This window comes from Lycium barbarum, chromosome 12, assembly GCF_019175385.1.
Source record: "Lycium barbarum isolate Lr01 chromosome 12, ASM1917538v2, whole genome shotgun sequence".
Classification (NCBI taxonomy): domain Eukaryota; kingdom Viridiplantae; phylum Streptophyta; class Magnoliopsida; order Solanales; family Solanaceae; genus Lycium; species Lycium barbarum.
The window spans coordinates 70,302,053-70,318,132 of record NC_083348.1 but is presented as its reverse complement, the minus strand read 5'-3'; the positions used below and the strand labels follow the sequence as shown (position 1 = coordinate 70,318,132).

The 16,080-nt window shown below is 35.2% G+C and overlaps 3 protein-coding genes across 3 annotated transcripts; all 3 read right to left on the bottom strand.

Annotated features, from left to right (window-relative positions):
• Positions 1–186: 186 nt before the first annotated feature.
• LOC132623193 (probable metal-nicotianamine transporter YSL7) lies at positions 187–5,561 on the bottom strand. Its single transcript, XM_060337920.1, has 6 exons — positions 4,942–5,561; positions 2,337–2,500; positions 2,144–2,241; positions 1,918–2,052; positions 1,554–1,743; positions 187–1,458 (listed from the first exon to the last, which is right to left on the bottom strand). The coding sequence occupies exons 1-6, from the start codon at positions 5,321–5,323 to the stop codon at positions 361–363; spliced, it is 2,067 nt and encodes a 688-aa protein (XP_060193903.1). The 5' UTR covers positions 5,324–5,561; the 3' UTR covers positions 187–360.
• Positions 5,562–7,768: 2,207 nt separating this feature from the next.
• On the bottom strand, positions 7,769–9,589 carry LOC132623497 (F-box/kelch-repeat protein At3g23880-like). The gene has a single exon (XM_060338262.1). The coding sequence runs from the start codon at positions 9,438–9,440 to the stop codon at positions 8,151–8,153; it is 1,290 nt and encodes a 429-aa protein (XP_060194245.1). The 5' UTR covers positions 9,441–9,589; the 3' UTR covers positions 7,769–8,150.
• A 2,575-nt stretch (positions 9,590–12,164) lies between these two features.
• Positions 12,165–16,080, bottom strand: LOC132621793 (protein LEAD-SENSITIVE 1). The gene is made up of 2 exons (XM_060336216.1): positions 15,785–16,080; positions 12,165–13,126 (listed from the first exon to the last, which is right to left on the bottom strand). The coding sequence occupies exons 1-2, from the start codon at positions 15,912–15,914 to the stop codon at positions 12,441–12,443; spliced, it is 816 nt and encodes a 271-aa protein (XP_060192199.1). The 5' UTR covers positions 15,915–16,080; the 3' UTR covers positions 12,165–12,440.

Sequence of the window (16,080 nt, the reverse complement as noted above, 5' to 3'; positions counted from 1 at the left end):
CATAGATTTGTTGGGGTCTGTAATATTATCCTTCAATCCATAGTTAAGCATTTAATGAGAATGGATAAAATACAATGAAATTTAAGAAGTATATATGCTAGTCATTGCCAAAAAAAAAAAAAAAAAGGGGGGGGGGGGGGAGGGGGGGGGTGCGGGCTTTCTGTGCTTGTACATTTTAGGGGCACATTAAGTCAACATAGCATTCCCGTTCAAATTGATCTGACATGATTTAAAACAATTGTAGCACTAGATATATACACCAACAATTTCAGTGTAAATGTGACAATACTAACAGATTTACACTGACAATACTAACAGAATAAGAGAGAATGATAAACACCTACTAGTCTAGAAGGGAGTTCAAGAACTTAAGAAACTATCGACCCTAGCGTTAGCATTCCTAGACAGAAACTTCATGCAAATGGGTGGATTCACTCCTGCCAAAGCCAGAACTGAACTGGGTAAGGTCCATATCCCATCACCACAAATCAGACCAGAAGCCACGGCAGGGCCAAATGCATCAGCCTTGGCCTTGTTAATCTTTGTCCAAACAAACAATATCAAGCTACCGAGACACATATCAATAGCAAAGTAGGAGCCAAGATAAAAGGGTATAGCCATAGCCATTGGGAGAGGAATGTACTTTGCCTTGTTCTTTCCTGCGAGATCTCTGATGCCATTGATTACAATTGCTCCTATGAAGAATACGTAGCACAGGGTGAGGCAGTTCTTCGGAAGAGCTGAGAAACCTTCAACTCCAATGATAGACATGTTACGATACACCAAGGCATAAGGGGCTGGGTATGCTGAACCTTGGGTACCTAAGTCAGGAAACGCCTTATAGAAGAGCCAAAATACACATGGCGAGATGACACAACCCATTGCTGTGCCAATAATCTGGCTTACGAACATGGACCGTGGGGAAGCTAATGTCATATAACCAGTCTTAAAATCCTGTGTTAGGTCGGATGCAGTGGAGACTATGTTCATCATGACACCACATGCGGCTAGTCCAGCAAGAACCCCTCCATGAGAAAGCCCGGCCCATGCACCAATCGTAAAGATTGCCAGCTTTCCGTAGGTGGATGCCAAAGACCAGTCAGTTAGACCACAACCATAAGCATTACAGAAGGCTAATACCGGTGCAAAAATATAAATCACGATGATATGGTACCACTTAAGTTGAGGGAAAATGTGTGGAAGTGTTATAGTAGAGATGACGGCAATGCCAACATAACCAACTATGGAAACCCATGTTGGAATTTGATCCTTGAGGAAAAGCTCTGTTCGTCGCTGGTCATCAAAAGACATGGAGGGCTCTGTAGGAGCACCAACTGGCAGGACTGCTCCTTCATTTTTACTGCGAAACTGCAAATACAAACCATATAATGTTCGTCCAAATACCTTGCAGAAATTGTAGAGACCATCACCAAGGATCATGGCTATTGCTATGAAGACCTGCAAAAGAAGAGAAGTATGGAAAATATATCTTAAGAGTTAAAACTGTGCTTCATTTTGGTCTTTCTGCTTTAAACAAATAATGAGGAGATTACCCTATAGCCCTGCAAGCCATGAAGGCTGCTGGGACTCTGATCTGCAGGGAACCAATGACCCTTTCTTTCCTGAATCAGAGGCCACATTATACCCCAAGAAAGGATAGATCCAAGTACCAAAGATATGTTGATTAGATAAGGACAAATCATCCCAACACCAACATATGTTGCTGAGAAGTCAAAGTAAAACCTGGTTGATTGGGAAAAAAAATTAAAATGTTAAATATAGGCAAAACAAAAGTTGAAAGGAGACATTGAGATGTTACTGAACCCCACACATCAACATATATCATCTCTTTCAATTGCGAAAGAGATGACTGGAACTGAACCTCTACCATGTAGGCAGTTTGGAATTAAAACCTACTTGTTCTCATATGCTTTGAGACCAAAGGTGGGGAAGCTCGCAAATCCACAGTCATCCCCAGCAGTGAAAAACCATTGGAAGAAACCCCATACGAAGCTGAAGCTGAAGAACTTTGCCAGAGTTTTTACTTGTTTCCTGTAGTGATCAATTAGAAAGAGACGATAAAATTGTAAGCATTCTATCTGTAATGCTGAAAGAAATTACTGAAGTTGTGTAACTAGCTTACTTTGCTAGCTTAGCTCCTTGTGGCGTATGGAAACTATTGATCAGGTGAGCAGTTGCAGTGCCACTTGGATAAGTCAGTTTGAAGTCTACGATCATAATCTGAAACATAATTATCAAGTTTAGTTTAGAAGAACAGAATTTAATTATAAAGAGAAGTAAAACTGATAACTCCATATCTTGAGAAAAGAAAATACCTTACGAAGAGGAACAACTGAGAAAAGGCCAAGAAAGCTAACAACGAAAAGAAACCCTATCATCCATCCCAAAGAAGGGTTCTTAATATTAAATGCATTATTAGCTTCAGTTGACTGTTTGGCAGCAACTTCACTCATCGCAAACAGATAGCTTCCAAAACCTCCTGCTCACCCAAAGTAAAAAAACAGAAGTTGAGTAAAAGAGTTATTGAACTTGAGATGCTTCTATTATTAACACCTTTTCAAATAAAGGGATGAACCATCCCGGATGAAGGGAAAATAAAAGGCTGTTGCTAACTCAATGAGCTAGTACTGTTGCGCGATAATGCAGGATTTGTGAAGGTAAAAATTCCATTATAACAGAGTTGTGTGGAGGAACAAGGCTCAAAATTGGCGAAGTTAGGCGTTAGCACCCAAATAGAGTTAAAAGTCACACTTGTTCCTGTGTATTTGATACTTCAGTAGACTTGAAATGAAAAGGAAGTCATCTTTCCAATCAAAGCTTCCTAATTTATTCTTCTAATAGCTATTCAGTATGTTATATGTTATCACCTACTTAACAATTCCGTTTACCAATACTTTGCAATAAACTCAATTTTCATGAAAGCAAATCCAATGAACTCTATTTAAATAATGAATGTATCAACAGCTGGACTTACAGGTCAGACAAAACTTGATATACGTGGCAATATTGAATTTTAAATGACATATTTCACGAATTTATTGACTTGATACAAATACTGAATGCAAAGTAAATATTTTTCCATGTTGATAGTCTGCACAATGGAAGAATGACCAATGAAGCCTGAATACCCTAACAGTGATAATATTGTGGCTTCATCTGCAGATTTTGTATAGTGGACAATTGTGGAGAATGATAGCTTTCATAATTTCGTAAATTTAAACTACATACGTAGTGTAACCAATAACATAAAAGATAATGCAGCCAATCTGCTACAACGTGTTAAATAACATCAATAGTGTAGTATAAGTAAATTCAATTAAGTATTAGCACAATTTTTCTAAATTTGCGTAAGAGTGAAGTCAGCCTAACCCAAGAAGTCAAGTAAATGACACTCCCTTTTTACTAAGCATTTAAGGGTTTGACTAGTAGATATGAGGCATCTAGAAAGCCATTTTCCCACCACTTAGATATTACTCCCTCCACTGAAAATTTGTTCTTTGCTAAAAAAAAAAAAAATCTCATGTAACTATCAAGAAAGCGACTAACAATAATAATTAGCACTTGTGTGGGAATTAATCTTTTAAGACCAAATACATGATGGCCACCCACCTAAAGTTACTCAAATTTTCATTTAGACACTTCAACTAAGTTTGTTATCTATTATTAGACATCTAATGTATGCAAAATGTGTGCAAAATGTGTGCCTATTAACACCTCAAGTGAAATGCATGATTTGCATACGTTTTTATTGGCAAAACACCAAATTAAAAAATGACACGTTGGCATCTCATTTTGAGTAAGAAAGACACGTATCTAAATGAAAAATTAGGGCAATTTGACATGCATCAATTAGGTGCATGTTTTAGTCTCACTAGAGATCTTTCCTCTTTATATATTTTTTTTTGGAGGTTGTTTGGTTGGGGAACAAGTTATACTGAGATGATTCATTGGACTAAATATTGAATATGCGAATGTATATTATAAAATATGTGCTGGCGTTCAAGGATAGAGTGTAATGATTAATAAAATGAGTTCGAAAATTATGAAATCTCATAATCAAATGTAAGGCAAAAACACTGAAGATCATTTCCTCATTGGCTTGGCACACTGACCAGTACACAGATTATAAAAATAATTTAAAAAATAAAAATAAAAAGTGGTATTTATGACTATTCTAGAAACTAGAAATACACAAACCTTTGAGCCTAAACTAGGTGGGACCACCATTTCCAAAGGGCCCACACAACTTTTCAATCGTGCCATGGTGCAGCTGCTATTGTAGTCAACACTGTGGACCCACACACAACCCACAAAGGCTTGAGCCCAAAAAGGGCCAATGAGAAATATCCGGTGGCCCAAATTAATGATTCAACATTTTCTAGTACTTTTGGCTTTATCCCAAATCTTTAACTAACTGCGATATAAATGCATGGCTTCATATACAAAAAATTACTACACTTTAATCTCTATAGTTTAGTTTTTATTTCTCCTTTAACCCCTTCTACTTTTTTGTCACTACTGCTAGCTGGATTTCAGCAAGATCTAAAATATGGAAAGCACAATTATCTGTCAGATCAAAGTATTACGAGTAATTAAACTGTAATAGAATAAATGCGTGAAAAAACAATTGAAAACACTAATTCTTCTACGTATTCAGCTTAAATGTTTGATAAAATTATCCAATTCATGTGATACTTTTTCCATTTTTTCAAATTCAACTGCATGAACTTTGACCAACATTTAATACGCATTTTTTCATCAAGTTTATATGATAAAAGTGGCAACCTACCGTACTCCCTAATTTTCAACTATCTTAAAATATTATGTTAATCTAATACAATTTAACTTTAAAATTTAATCAAATTAATTCTCAAAAAGCAAAAAGTATCAGTAACTTAGGACAAAGGGAGTAATACTTACCGCTAAATGCAATGCCGGAAGTAGCAACAACACAGGTCTGAATAACAGTGTTTTCTTGACGAGTAAAAGGTTGTTTAAGAAACCCAGATTTCTCAAGAAGTCTAGTCCAAATCTTGACAAAAAAGAACCCCAAAAGTCCAGCAGATACATTGAGTGAAGGTATAATACCAGTTGTGAGACTCAGTTTCATGACAATGAAAGTGAATAGAATTCCCAATATGAAACTCACACAAAAAGCCCTCAATGTTAACTGTTTTTGCCATGGTGGCACTTCTTTTGACTCAAATATCCTTTCCACAGAAGCTTCTTCTCCTACTTCTTCTTCTCTTTGGGTGTCATTATTTTTCTTTCTGTTTCTACTCACACTGTTGGATCTATCCATGGCCAACAAAACAAAGAAAAAAGATTTTTTTTTGGATTTGTGGGGTTCTTTTTTTCTTTGTTTTCTTGAAGCTGAGATGGGTATTTGACTGTATATTGATGACTGCTGTGGGATGTTTCAAATAAAACAGGGGACTTTTTTTCTCTGTTTTTTCTTTATATTGAAGAAGTTGATCAGAAATAGGACACTATATTGGGATGTGTCACATCAAAGGGGATATGGTAGTAGTCCTTATCAATTCCAAGTTCCGATTTGAACGCTTTATTGGGTAGAAAAGGAAGGAAAAATTGACTAGTGAATAATACAGTCTATAATACGGCTTTGCATTTGGTTGGTTAGCTGATTGGTTTTGGATACCAGGTTGCAGTTACTAATGAGCTTTGCCTTCTTGGGTACTGAATAAAAAAATATATATTAAAAAAACACACTTGCAATATTATTAGTGGTGCAAGTTTTCAGGTAGGAAACTAGCATATCTGATAGTTCAGATAGAAAACTCATGAAAAAATAAAAATTGAGTGTTTTTTACCATTATGATCTCTTAAAATAATTTCTAACAGTATAAACTTTTATTGTAATGCGACTTGGAAAAAGATAATTAAAGTTGCATTAACTGTGTAAATTTTCATTCACACTAATTTAAGTTGAATCCGTATTTATCATGTTTGTGCAAGATTCCTTCATGCACTTTTCCAGTAACAAAGTATTTCTTGAATTATGTGGTTCTTGTTTTTATTTTTGTTTTTGGGGATTGCTTAATAGGCACTATAATGATTTGTTTGATAAATATAAAAAGTGAAAATGAAGGTGTTACTTATGATTTGTTTGACCAAGCTTTTTGAAAGGCCAGAAATATTTTATTTATTTATAAGAGAATACTGATTTTAGAGATGAGTCATGTCGTTCCAAAATCATAGAAACTTTTGATATCTACTGTTGCCGGATTTAGTATATGACTGCAAGTGGGATTGCAACCATTATTTTCAACTTAGAGCACGTCTTTGCACATGTCAGATGTACTAATAAATCGACCTCATTTGAACCTACTGATTTAAAACCTAAATAAATTTGTTCTTTTAACAGCTGCACAGACATTCGATAACTTTTTACTACACTTTTTATTGTATTATTTGGTAAGTAATTATCCAAACTAAGAAGCATATGAGATATACCCGCACGTATATTTTTTTTACTGTGTGGAAAAAGTGCTTTTTAAGCTTAATGAAATTCAGGAGATCATTTTCATAATTGTCTTCAGTAAGCTGTTGAAAAGAAATGCCCCTCAAACTTCTGACACAAAGGAACAAGCAGTTGAAGTCAACTTTGGAGATTCTTGGAGAACTTAATATTGGAAATTGAGACGCAGCATCCTAATTAAGTGAATGGTTAATTTTTTAACGTAGTATTTTGTTAAGAATGCCCCCACCATTTTTTCGTAGGTTAAAGAGTTATCTAATATCTGTGTTGATAGTTATACTTTTTCTGTCCAAAAACAAGTGTCATGTCATTTTTTTCATGAAATCACTTTGATTAATTTTTAAGGCTAAATTAAATAACTAATTAATTGAATATTTTAAAATTTGAAAACTATACAAAAAGTATCATAAGTTGCAATTCTTCTAACACTAAATTATCAATATATAAAAAAATACATCTTAAAATATTGATCAGAATAGAAAAAAGTAATAAATATTTTGAGACGAAAGAAATATCATATACTAGATAGAACAATCGAGATACATGCAAATTGATCAATATATACATCATCTCCCATGAAGAAAAAAAAAATGCATTAACTGGTGATGCCGTAACGTGATCAATAGCGCTGACTTAGATCCTAAAATTGGGCAATGTGAAGTGAAACGTAAGACATTGGAAGGCATATTATACAATCATCATGTCATATGCAAGTAACATGATTTTGGCCCATTCCATGGAGAGGGACAGCTCTTGTGAGTACGTAAATATAGAGTTTTTTGTGTGTGCGCGCTGCAGAAAACATATTTTAGATATTTAAAAGTAAATTTTAGATATTTATGAATTATTTTATACGAAATAAAATGCGAAATAAGAAATACATGAATTAGTAATGCCTACATGGATTTAAATGTTTAAAGATAAAATGTCCTTCTACTTCATAGATAACAATATCTTCATTATTCACCACGTAGACAACCTAGCTTTGCATTATAATCATCCCAAAACTTACTTACGGAGATTATATAATTATTCTTTTAATTAGTAAATGAAACTTAAACTCCTAAACAAACTTATATTCATCTGTGAACTCTTTTAAGGTAAAAAAGAATGCCGCTACTATAAGTAAATTGCAATGAAAGCAGAAGTTATTTTAAGAAATGTATGTCAAATAAAAAAAATCTAAAAGGTAGAATTTAGGCAAAAACTATCAATTACGTTTAAGCAGAGCTTTAACATGAACGTGGCTTATGTTACCAAACATCTCAGAAAATATATTTCTGAATCTCCCCCAATGTGGCAATGCAATTCCAAACCTTGTCAACGTATGCCTAAACATGACCAAAAATGTGGTCGACTGATCTAACCCTCCATATAAACTAATGTACAAAAAACAATTTAACCTAAATGTCCAAAAAAAATTCGACTTTAAAGAAAAGTACAATTGAACTACCTTCTCTCTTTCCCTATCGAGAAATACAATAGTAATTCTTAATACAACACCAATGCGATAACGTTTCCTTAACTATTTATTCAACAATCTAATAAAAATCACTAAATACATCAAAGCTTAATTTACCATGTAAACTAAGCTGAATTCGAAATCTCATCAAAGGTAAATTTGGGTAACTCAAAAAAGTAAAGGATCAAAATCCAAAAACTTTGACAAATCAACCTCCTTTACAACATCAACTCCTCCATTCACAGGTACTAAGCTCTCCGAATAACTATAAGCTTGAAATGGTGCACGAAGCTCATGATTTTCAATAATCTCAAAATCTCCTGTAGTAACATCATATAAAAATAACTTTGTCTCACCTTTTGTATAAACATATTCTCCATTTTCATCATAACACATTTCTTTCCTCTCTTGTGCAACTAATGCCTTAGAATTCTCCCAAAATCCAGCTTCTAATAAAAACCCTTCAATAGGTTCAACTTTAAGCATTCTACTCCAAGTCCTTAATTCCTCATTTAACACCCATATATCAAATCCATTATTCAGCCATATATCAACTTTTTCAAGATTGGTAGAATAAATCAAAGCCAAAGATTCATTTAAATTGAAAAGTCTCAATGTTGTTGCTTCCCTAATTAGGTCAACCACAATGCCATGATGTTCAATAGGTGGCAAGATAAAAGTCAACTCCTCACCAGTCATTTCCAAAGAAACAACAACACTACACATTTCTTCGTTTCTAACTTCAACTCCTACCCAATAGGCCACACCTTTTACTACAATCATTCCGGGTGCCATTGGTTTCCAAAATGGGCGTATCACTTGTAAAACACGTCCATCACTTGCTATTTTTCTCCAAGAATTCGTGCTCAGCATGTAAACTTCAACTTCGTACTTCCTCCTTGACATAGCAACGTTCAGAAGTCGAACAATCATGTAGTCATCGTTTCCGGGGTGATAACCAAACCCTAAGTCTGTTACAGTGAGTTTACCTAGGCTTGAGACATTTGGGGATTTTGGAATTGGCTTGAATGTTTTAATGGCTGGATTCCATATAACAATCGCGACGCCATTATGGTTAATTAAATTCAAGCAGACTAAGCCATTGGCAGAGCCCACAATTCTTGTCTTTTCGGAAGTCACACCAAATGGCACGTCGAAATGTAGAGGTGGTGGAATAACATGGCGAGGTTTTGTTAGAGAATTGATTAAACGTACCGTGACTTCAAGAGTGTTGTGATGGCGACCCATAATTAGGAGATCAGGTGGCTTTTCTTGTGTAGTTTTTGCATGTTGTTTGGAGATAAAATTAGGGTTCTTGATCAAAGAACTAAAGGGTTTAGATACAGATTTAAAACGTGACAAAGATTTCACTGGAAGTCTCAAAAGAATATCGATGACAATGTCCCCTGGAAGAAAGGGACAAAACATCGTTTCTTGACCAAATTGGTCCGAATTCATTATTATGATTAGACAAAACAATGAAAAATTGGAGTTTTAAAGCTAAATCATTTGTAATAACAATATGGGAAGGATGTAAAGAGATGTTTATTATGTTATGCTTATGCATGTTCAAGATAAATCATTGTTTGGTCTATGTTAATTTCTTGAACTCGTGGGGCATACCATAATCTAAAAGCCAAGTAATTAGGATGTTAATATCCATTAACCTTTAATAATTCTTTGGTTAGTATCTCTTGACCTTTTGCGGCATTCAATAGTATTAGGAAGTTGCTGAATTTTTGCATCATTCATCCTATTTAATGGATAACATTAAGCTTAAAAATTAAAAAGTAGTTGAGATTATCTAGTGACTAATACAGGATCAGAAGATTAGGAGATTTTGAGGCTGAAATTAGGGAAGAAATTAGGATTAAGGGAATTTATAACAGCAGTTTTCTTCGCTGCGTTATGATTTTACTCCAGTTTCAGTTTCTATGATATTTTACTGTGTATTTAACCTTCACATGCATAAAATTAAATTACCTGCTATTAAATATTTTTATCCTACTTGTGTCAACATCAATTGTTGGCCTAGTTATTTAGAAGTTATATATATATATATATATATATATATATATATATATATATATATATATATACTAATTGATTTTGGGAAACACCAAATCAATCACAAAAACGCGGAATTAAAGGATAACAAGAAATTGGGATGAGAATTGAAGAAAAGGGGATGAGAAATAGAGGATAAAAGCTAGACTCTAATGATAATGAATCTATGGACAAACTTAAGTATATGAAACCTAAATCCTTCCAATTGGATTCAATTAATAGAACCTAAGTTATTTGAAATCAAGGCAAGAGATATTCAAATGAAATCCACAAATGAACAACTCTTCATGAAATCAATGGAAATGAGGTTCAAAACCAACAATGAAATCCGTCAAACAAACTATCACTCATTTAGAGTATTCAATACATAATTCATCCAAACTCCCTAATCAAATGAAAGACAAGCTATATATACAAGCTAAGCAAAGAAGACTAATAGGAAATTACAATGCTACCCTTAATGAAGTAAGAACCTTGTTTGGCTAGTCTTCTTAGTGTAGTCTTCAATTCAAGGATTGATCTTCAATGGTCAAACACGTCTTCCTTGCATAGATGACCCTCTAATCGACCTTGCATGCATGACCTTCTTGCAAGCATAACCCTCCTTGCCTAAAGTAACCACTTGCACAAATAGCCCTTTGCGCAAATAGCCCTCCAAGCTATCTTCCAAGTCTTGCGGACAAGGACCTCGAGCTCTAAATCTTCCAACCAAGCAATCTCTCAAACCTTGTAGGATTCCACCTCTATGAAGCTTGTAGAGACTTGGCTCTCATCATTGATCATCATCAAGTGTGTAGTGTGGAAATACACACTTGAGGCCCTTTGAAACGCTCCAAATGTGGTGAATAAGCTCCAATGAAGATCATAGACTCTAAGTTGAGCTCCATCACGAATCATAGGCTCTATAAATGCACCCGAGTCAATGAAAACCATATCATAAATATATATATATATATATATATGAGTTCATCGACAAGTAAAATACTTTTACGGAAGACAACTTAAGAAAAGTCCAGATATCATACATTCGAGAGTGATCCCAATGAGGAGCAATATTAGTGTGTGACTCAATATTACTGCAACAAACAATTTACGATTCTGTTCCATTTTTTAATCATGTGCTAGAAGTCCCCAATCGGAAGTGGGGTGTGAATTCAATCTCCTTATACTGACGTGGAAAATAGTCACTGAGTTAGACTTAGTTTCATTTCTTCACATCATGTTGTGTTATTTCATCAATGAGTTCTTCTTTTTTCATTCTTTGAATCATGTTGCATGCTGTTGTATTTTCTTCTTAATGGTACCGGTTGAATGAAACTTGTTTGATGTCCCTCAAAGCTAAATAGAACAAAAAAGGAAAACAAAGAAAAAAATGTAACATTTAAAATGTAAGAAGAAACAGAAGGCTGGGAAAAGGGCTGAACAAACCAAGAGTTTTTCAAATGCTCCGGCGCCAATGTAAAAATCGACGTTAGGCAGTGATAAAAGTTTAGTGGAATGTTTTTGGATTGTTTTGTAATTTTCTACTCGAGTTAAATATTGTAGAGCAGATTACTCTTGCTTTCCTCTCATATGGACGTTAAGAAGGCTATAACTGCTGGTAGTACCATTTTCTTTGCTTTTAATTCTGACCTTTAGATGTTATAACTATTGCTATTAAAAAAGTCATTAACTTCTGCTGAAATAAATGTTTAGTTTGTACGACGGGACATTTCTTCAGTACTAGTAGGCAGAGTCATTCTTTTTTCCCTTCGGTTTAGAGTCATGCTTTACTAACTAGATTGTTGGTCGATGGGATTGACAATATATAATTGACTTTGCTTTGCGACAAATGAGATCAGTACATTTCCTGATTTCTGGTTTGTGTTTTGTTTCCTGAAACACAAAACAATTGATTTTCTAAACGCAAAAAAAAAAAAGATTTGTTTCCTTGTCAATATTGCCTTTAAACAAGCATTACTTCTCACTTAATAATTTCTTTCATAGAAAATCAGAAGCATATCATTACAGTCGACAAAATTCCCTTTACAAGCAAAAGGTAGAAAAATATATTCAAATTCTGGTTTCCTTTTTCTTTAACCAATGAAACTACGTATTTCTAGAGAGTATTTGAAATTAATAAGAAAGATCTCTGAGATTTTTTCCACCTTAATCTTTTTAACACACACTACATTCATTCGAAACATGGAACATTGTCATAAACAATTTACAATCACATCAAGGCATTCACTTGATGGAAGAATGAACACAAGACCGGTTAAAATGACCAATGTTTCAATAATAACCAAACCTGTGTCACAAAAAGCAATGACGACAACAACACCTACAACATTGATGTATGTTGTAGTACCCTACCTGAGATCCATATAAATGAAGTCCACTTACATAGAACTACGACCCCTTTTCCTTTGATGTATCAGTAGTAGTAGCAGCAGGCTCAGACTCTGGAAGGCCAGGGCATGGGATAAGTCTCTCAACAGGGATTTTCATGACATCACGACGTACACCAATATCAGAAACAAACCGGCTGATACAGTAAACACCATAACCCACAGCCGCCAGACCAGAAACACCTGTAGTTAGAAAGCGCAGTGGTGATGAAACAATAGCTGTTGTGGCAGCTAAAAAGGATGACGCCTGCCCACTCCGGCCTACACTGATATTTGTAAAGACTAGCAAACCGGTCTTGCAGTAGATTGCAAAATCCTCACAGTTGTTCTTGAATATGTTGTAAGCCCCAAAACCGTTCTGAAGGAGGAATTTAGCACGGTGAAGGACGTGCTCCGGTGGATCAGAAGGGGCAAGAGTGCATGTTCCTCCTCGAGTTTTAGCAATAAAAAGGGCTGGGGAGACACCATACTGAAAAAGATAGAGTTCACCCCCAGAAAGAAAACATTCCAGGCATGATGAGATAACACCTTCAGTCCTTGATTGATCACCGCATCTAGGACATGGGGAGTCAGAGGGATGTGAAGGAGATGAGCTGAATATGAAACGGTCTAAAACTGTTCCAGTTCCAATCTCTTGACCTGCAGCTCGAGTAAAATGGATAACCATACCATCGCCAACATATATACCTGAAAGGTTCAGAGCATAGTTCAGATTGGATTCTAAAATTGTTAATTATTGTTTTAACTATTTTTTCTGAAAATTAAACTTGCCATGTCATTAAACCTCACGGGAAAATATAAAACCCAGTGAAGATGACTATCGAAGCTAATTAGGTAAAATATAGTGAGTTTTGAAGACAAAAAAAGATAGATGACTTTGATGGCCAATTACTCAAGACTGAGTGACCATCTGAGCAATCAACTCTACAACAACGTTATGACAACATGCTAGGAAAGGAACAAAAATGCACTTGCCACTCACACCTCTATAGCATCTTAATCTCACCCACCCCCACCCCCACCCCCAGGAACTATAGTTGCTTTGGATCTTTTTGTCTCATAACAATTTTCTGAGCATCTGACTTGTCATGCTTGGTGCAAATATTTCCTTCTCTTTCAATATTTTTACAACTATTAATGCAATGACTTCCTAACAGTTATCAGTAATACAAGTCAACATTATCTGAAATTTTGACAACTTATCACCTGAGACCAAATGCATAGACCATTAGACCTTATGTGATGTTTAGCAATCCAAATTGTCAAAGTTGTACAAATTGGACACATTTAGGTGATTTTGTCAAAACCAAAAAGGCTTCATAAAATATTCAAAACCAGACGCTAGTCTTTAGCTGCTTGTCCTTACAAGAAGTTGAGATCCTCGGGACTAAAGTCATCCTTATTTATATTTATCCAAAACTAAAAGCAAGTCTTTTTCTTCAACCCACTAGACTGACGCTAAGCAATATAACCTCTTAAAGCAATCTTTTCAACTTGAGGTAAGGTGAGTCCACAACACAATGCAGGTGTCGGAGACTGGATGCTAACATAGAATGCTAAGTTCATTATTTAAAAAAAAAAAAAAAAAAAACCAACAGAATCCCCCTGCCATAATTTATTGACGTAAAATGGATTTCCTCAAAGACCATAATACTTAACAAAAAGAAGAATACCCAATATAACTTCTCGTCTTTTTCCCCCTCATCCGGTTCACAGTAATTTAATATACAACGATGACTGAATTGTCAAATATAAAGTTCCATAAAGGCGTAAGAGTCAAACCCAAATGAGAACACACACACATAAACTCTGAAGTCCTAAATTGGTCATATTCAACTCAGGTATTCCACTACATGAGTTTTGAGGTATATCAAAGCTCATAACAGCCATAATTAGCAAATCTAGACGTAAAGTCACTTCTTATCCAGCTGATATTCCTGCTAATTGCCAAGTCAAATTGTCTCGTTTAATCAGCTCCAAAATATACTTTCTGAATATCATCAACCAAATATTGAAGCTATATCTTCCATGAAAGACACAAACTTTAATCAACATTCAATCCAACAGGTAAACTCCAAGATTCTAATAAGATACAAAAAAGTTCCTTCCCATTCTATTAACTTCACTAACGAATCTATAATTTATCAAAATTACTCAATTATCATAAAAATTGAAATTTGACCCAAAAACTTGTGGCACCCTTTCCTTTTTAATCCGTCCCAAAATAACGTCGTATATCTATAATTAGAAACAATTTAACTTTCAAATTCCTCTTTTACCCTTAAAATGAAATGATTTACAACAACATACCCAGTATAATCCCACAAGGTGGGGTCTGGGAGGGTAGAGTGTACGCAGACCTTACCCCTACCTTCGGAGGTAAGGAGGCTTTTTCCGATAGACCCTCGGCTCAAGTAAAATAAAATGATTCAAAGCCACACAAATATTTAAAATTTGTTTTAGACCACAAATTTCAAAAGTCCTCTCTTCTGTCTTAAACTTTATGTCGAGTCAAACGGTGCACACATAAATTGGGACGGAGGGAATATAAAGATCAAAACGTAGATAAGAACAGAAATTAGAAACTTGGAGTAAAACAAAAGGATTTCATTTTAATCAAACATTAAATCCAATTGGTAAACTCCAAGATTCCACTAACCCAATTTCACATTTCCTAAACGACACAAAGAAAATGTATCCTTCCTACTATATTAGCTTTCCTAACGAATCTGATACTTATCATAATTACTCAATAACATACCCAGTGTAATCCCACAAGTGAGGTCTGGAGAGGGTAGCATATACGCAGACTTTACCTCTACCTTTGTTTGTGGAGAGGTTATTTCCAATAGACCCTCGACTCAACAGCAACAACATACCCAGTGTGGTCTGAGAAGGGTAGGATGTGCGCAAAGACCATCAGCTCAACAACAACAACATCAACATACCCAGTATGGTCTCACAAGTGGGGTCTGGTAAGGGCAGGATGTAAGCAGACCATACCTTTTATGGCGGAGCCAGGGTGTGCAAATTTTCTTCTTACTTGTGTTACGGGTGTGCAAAATTACATATATAATCATTGTAACTAATATTGAACCTATGTACACCGCGTATTTTTCCATGAAGGGTGTGCACCTGACCGCCCAGGCGTTTATCTTTAACTTTGTGGGGGTAGAGAGGCTGTTTCCGATACACCGCGGGCTCAAAAGAACATATATTAGCAGCACATTTAAAAGGAACCAAAAAAAAAACATAATCAAATCGAAATTTGAACCCACTTGTATAAAAGGTAGAAATGTAGCTAAATAAATACAAATAGAAATCAAAGGGTATTCCAGTTATGACCGTGATGAGCGTAGAGGTAAGCGTTTCTCCAAGAATAGATGTGATCACCAGGCTTGAGATCGTCCTTAGGGATCTTATTTGATAGGATTCCGGCCATCTCTGGCACCGACCACCGCCCTGATTCCGCCATCACTGGATGCTTTGCTTAGTTTCTACGAATTAGATTTGCTTCTTTTGTCTATATTGGCATTATTAGTTAACTTTGAAAAGGAGACTACTTAACTATTTGTGGTGGGCCTCTTTCTTATCCAAGGCCTTTACTCACTCCCCCCTTCTCTTTTGGTTTATTCAACACT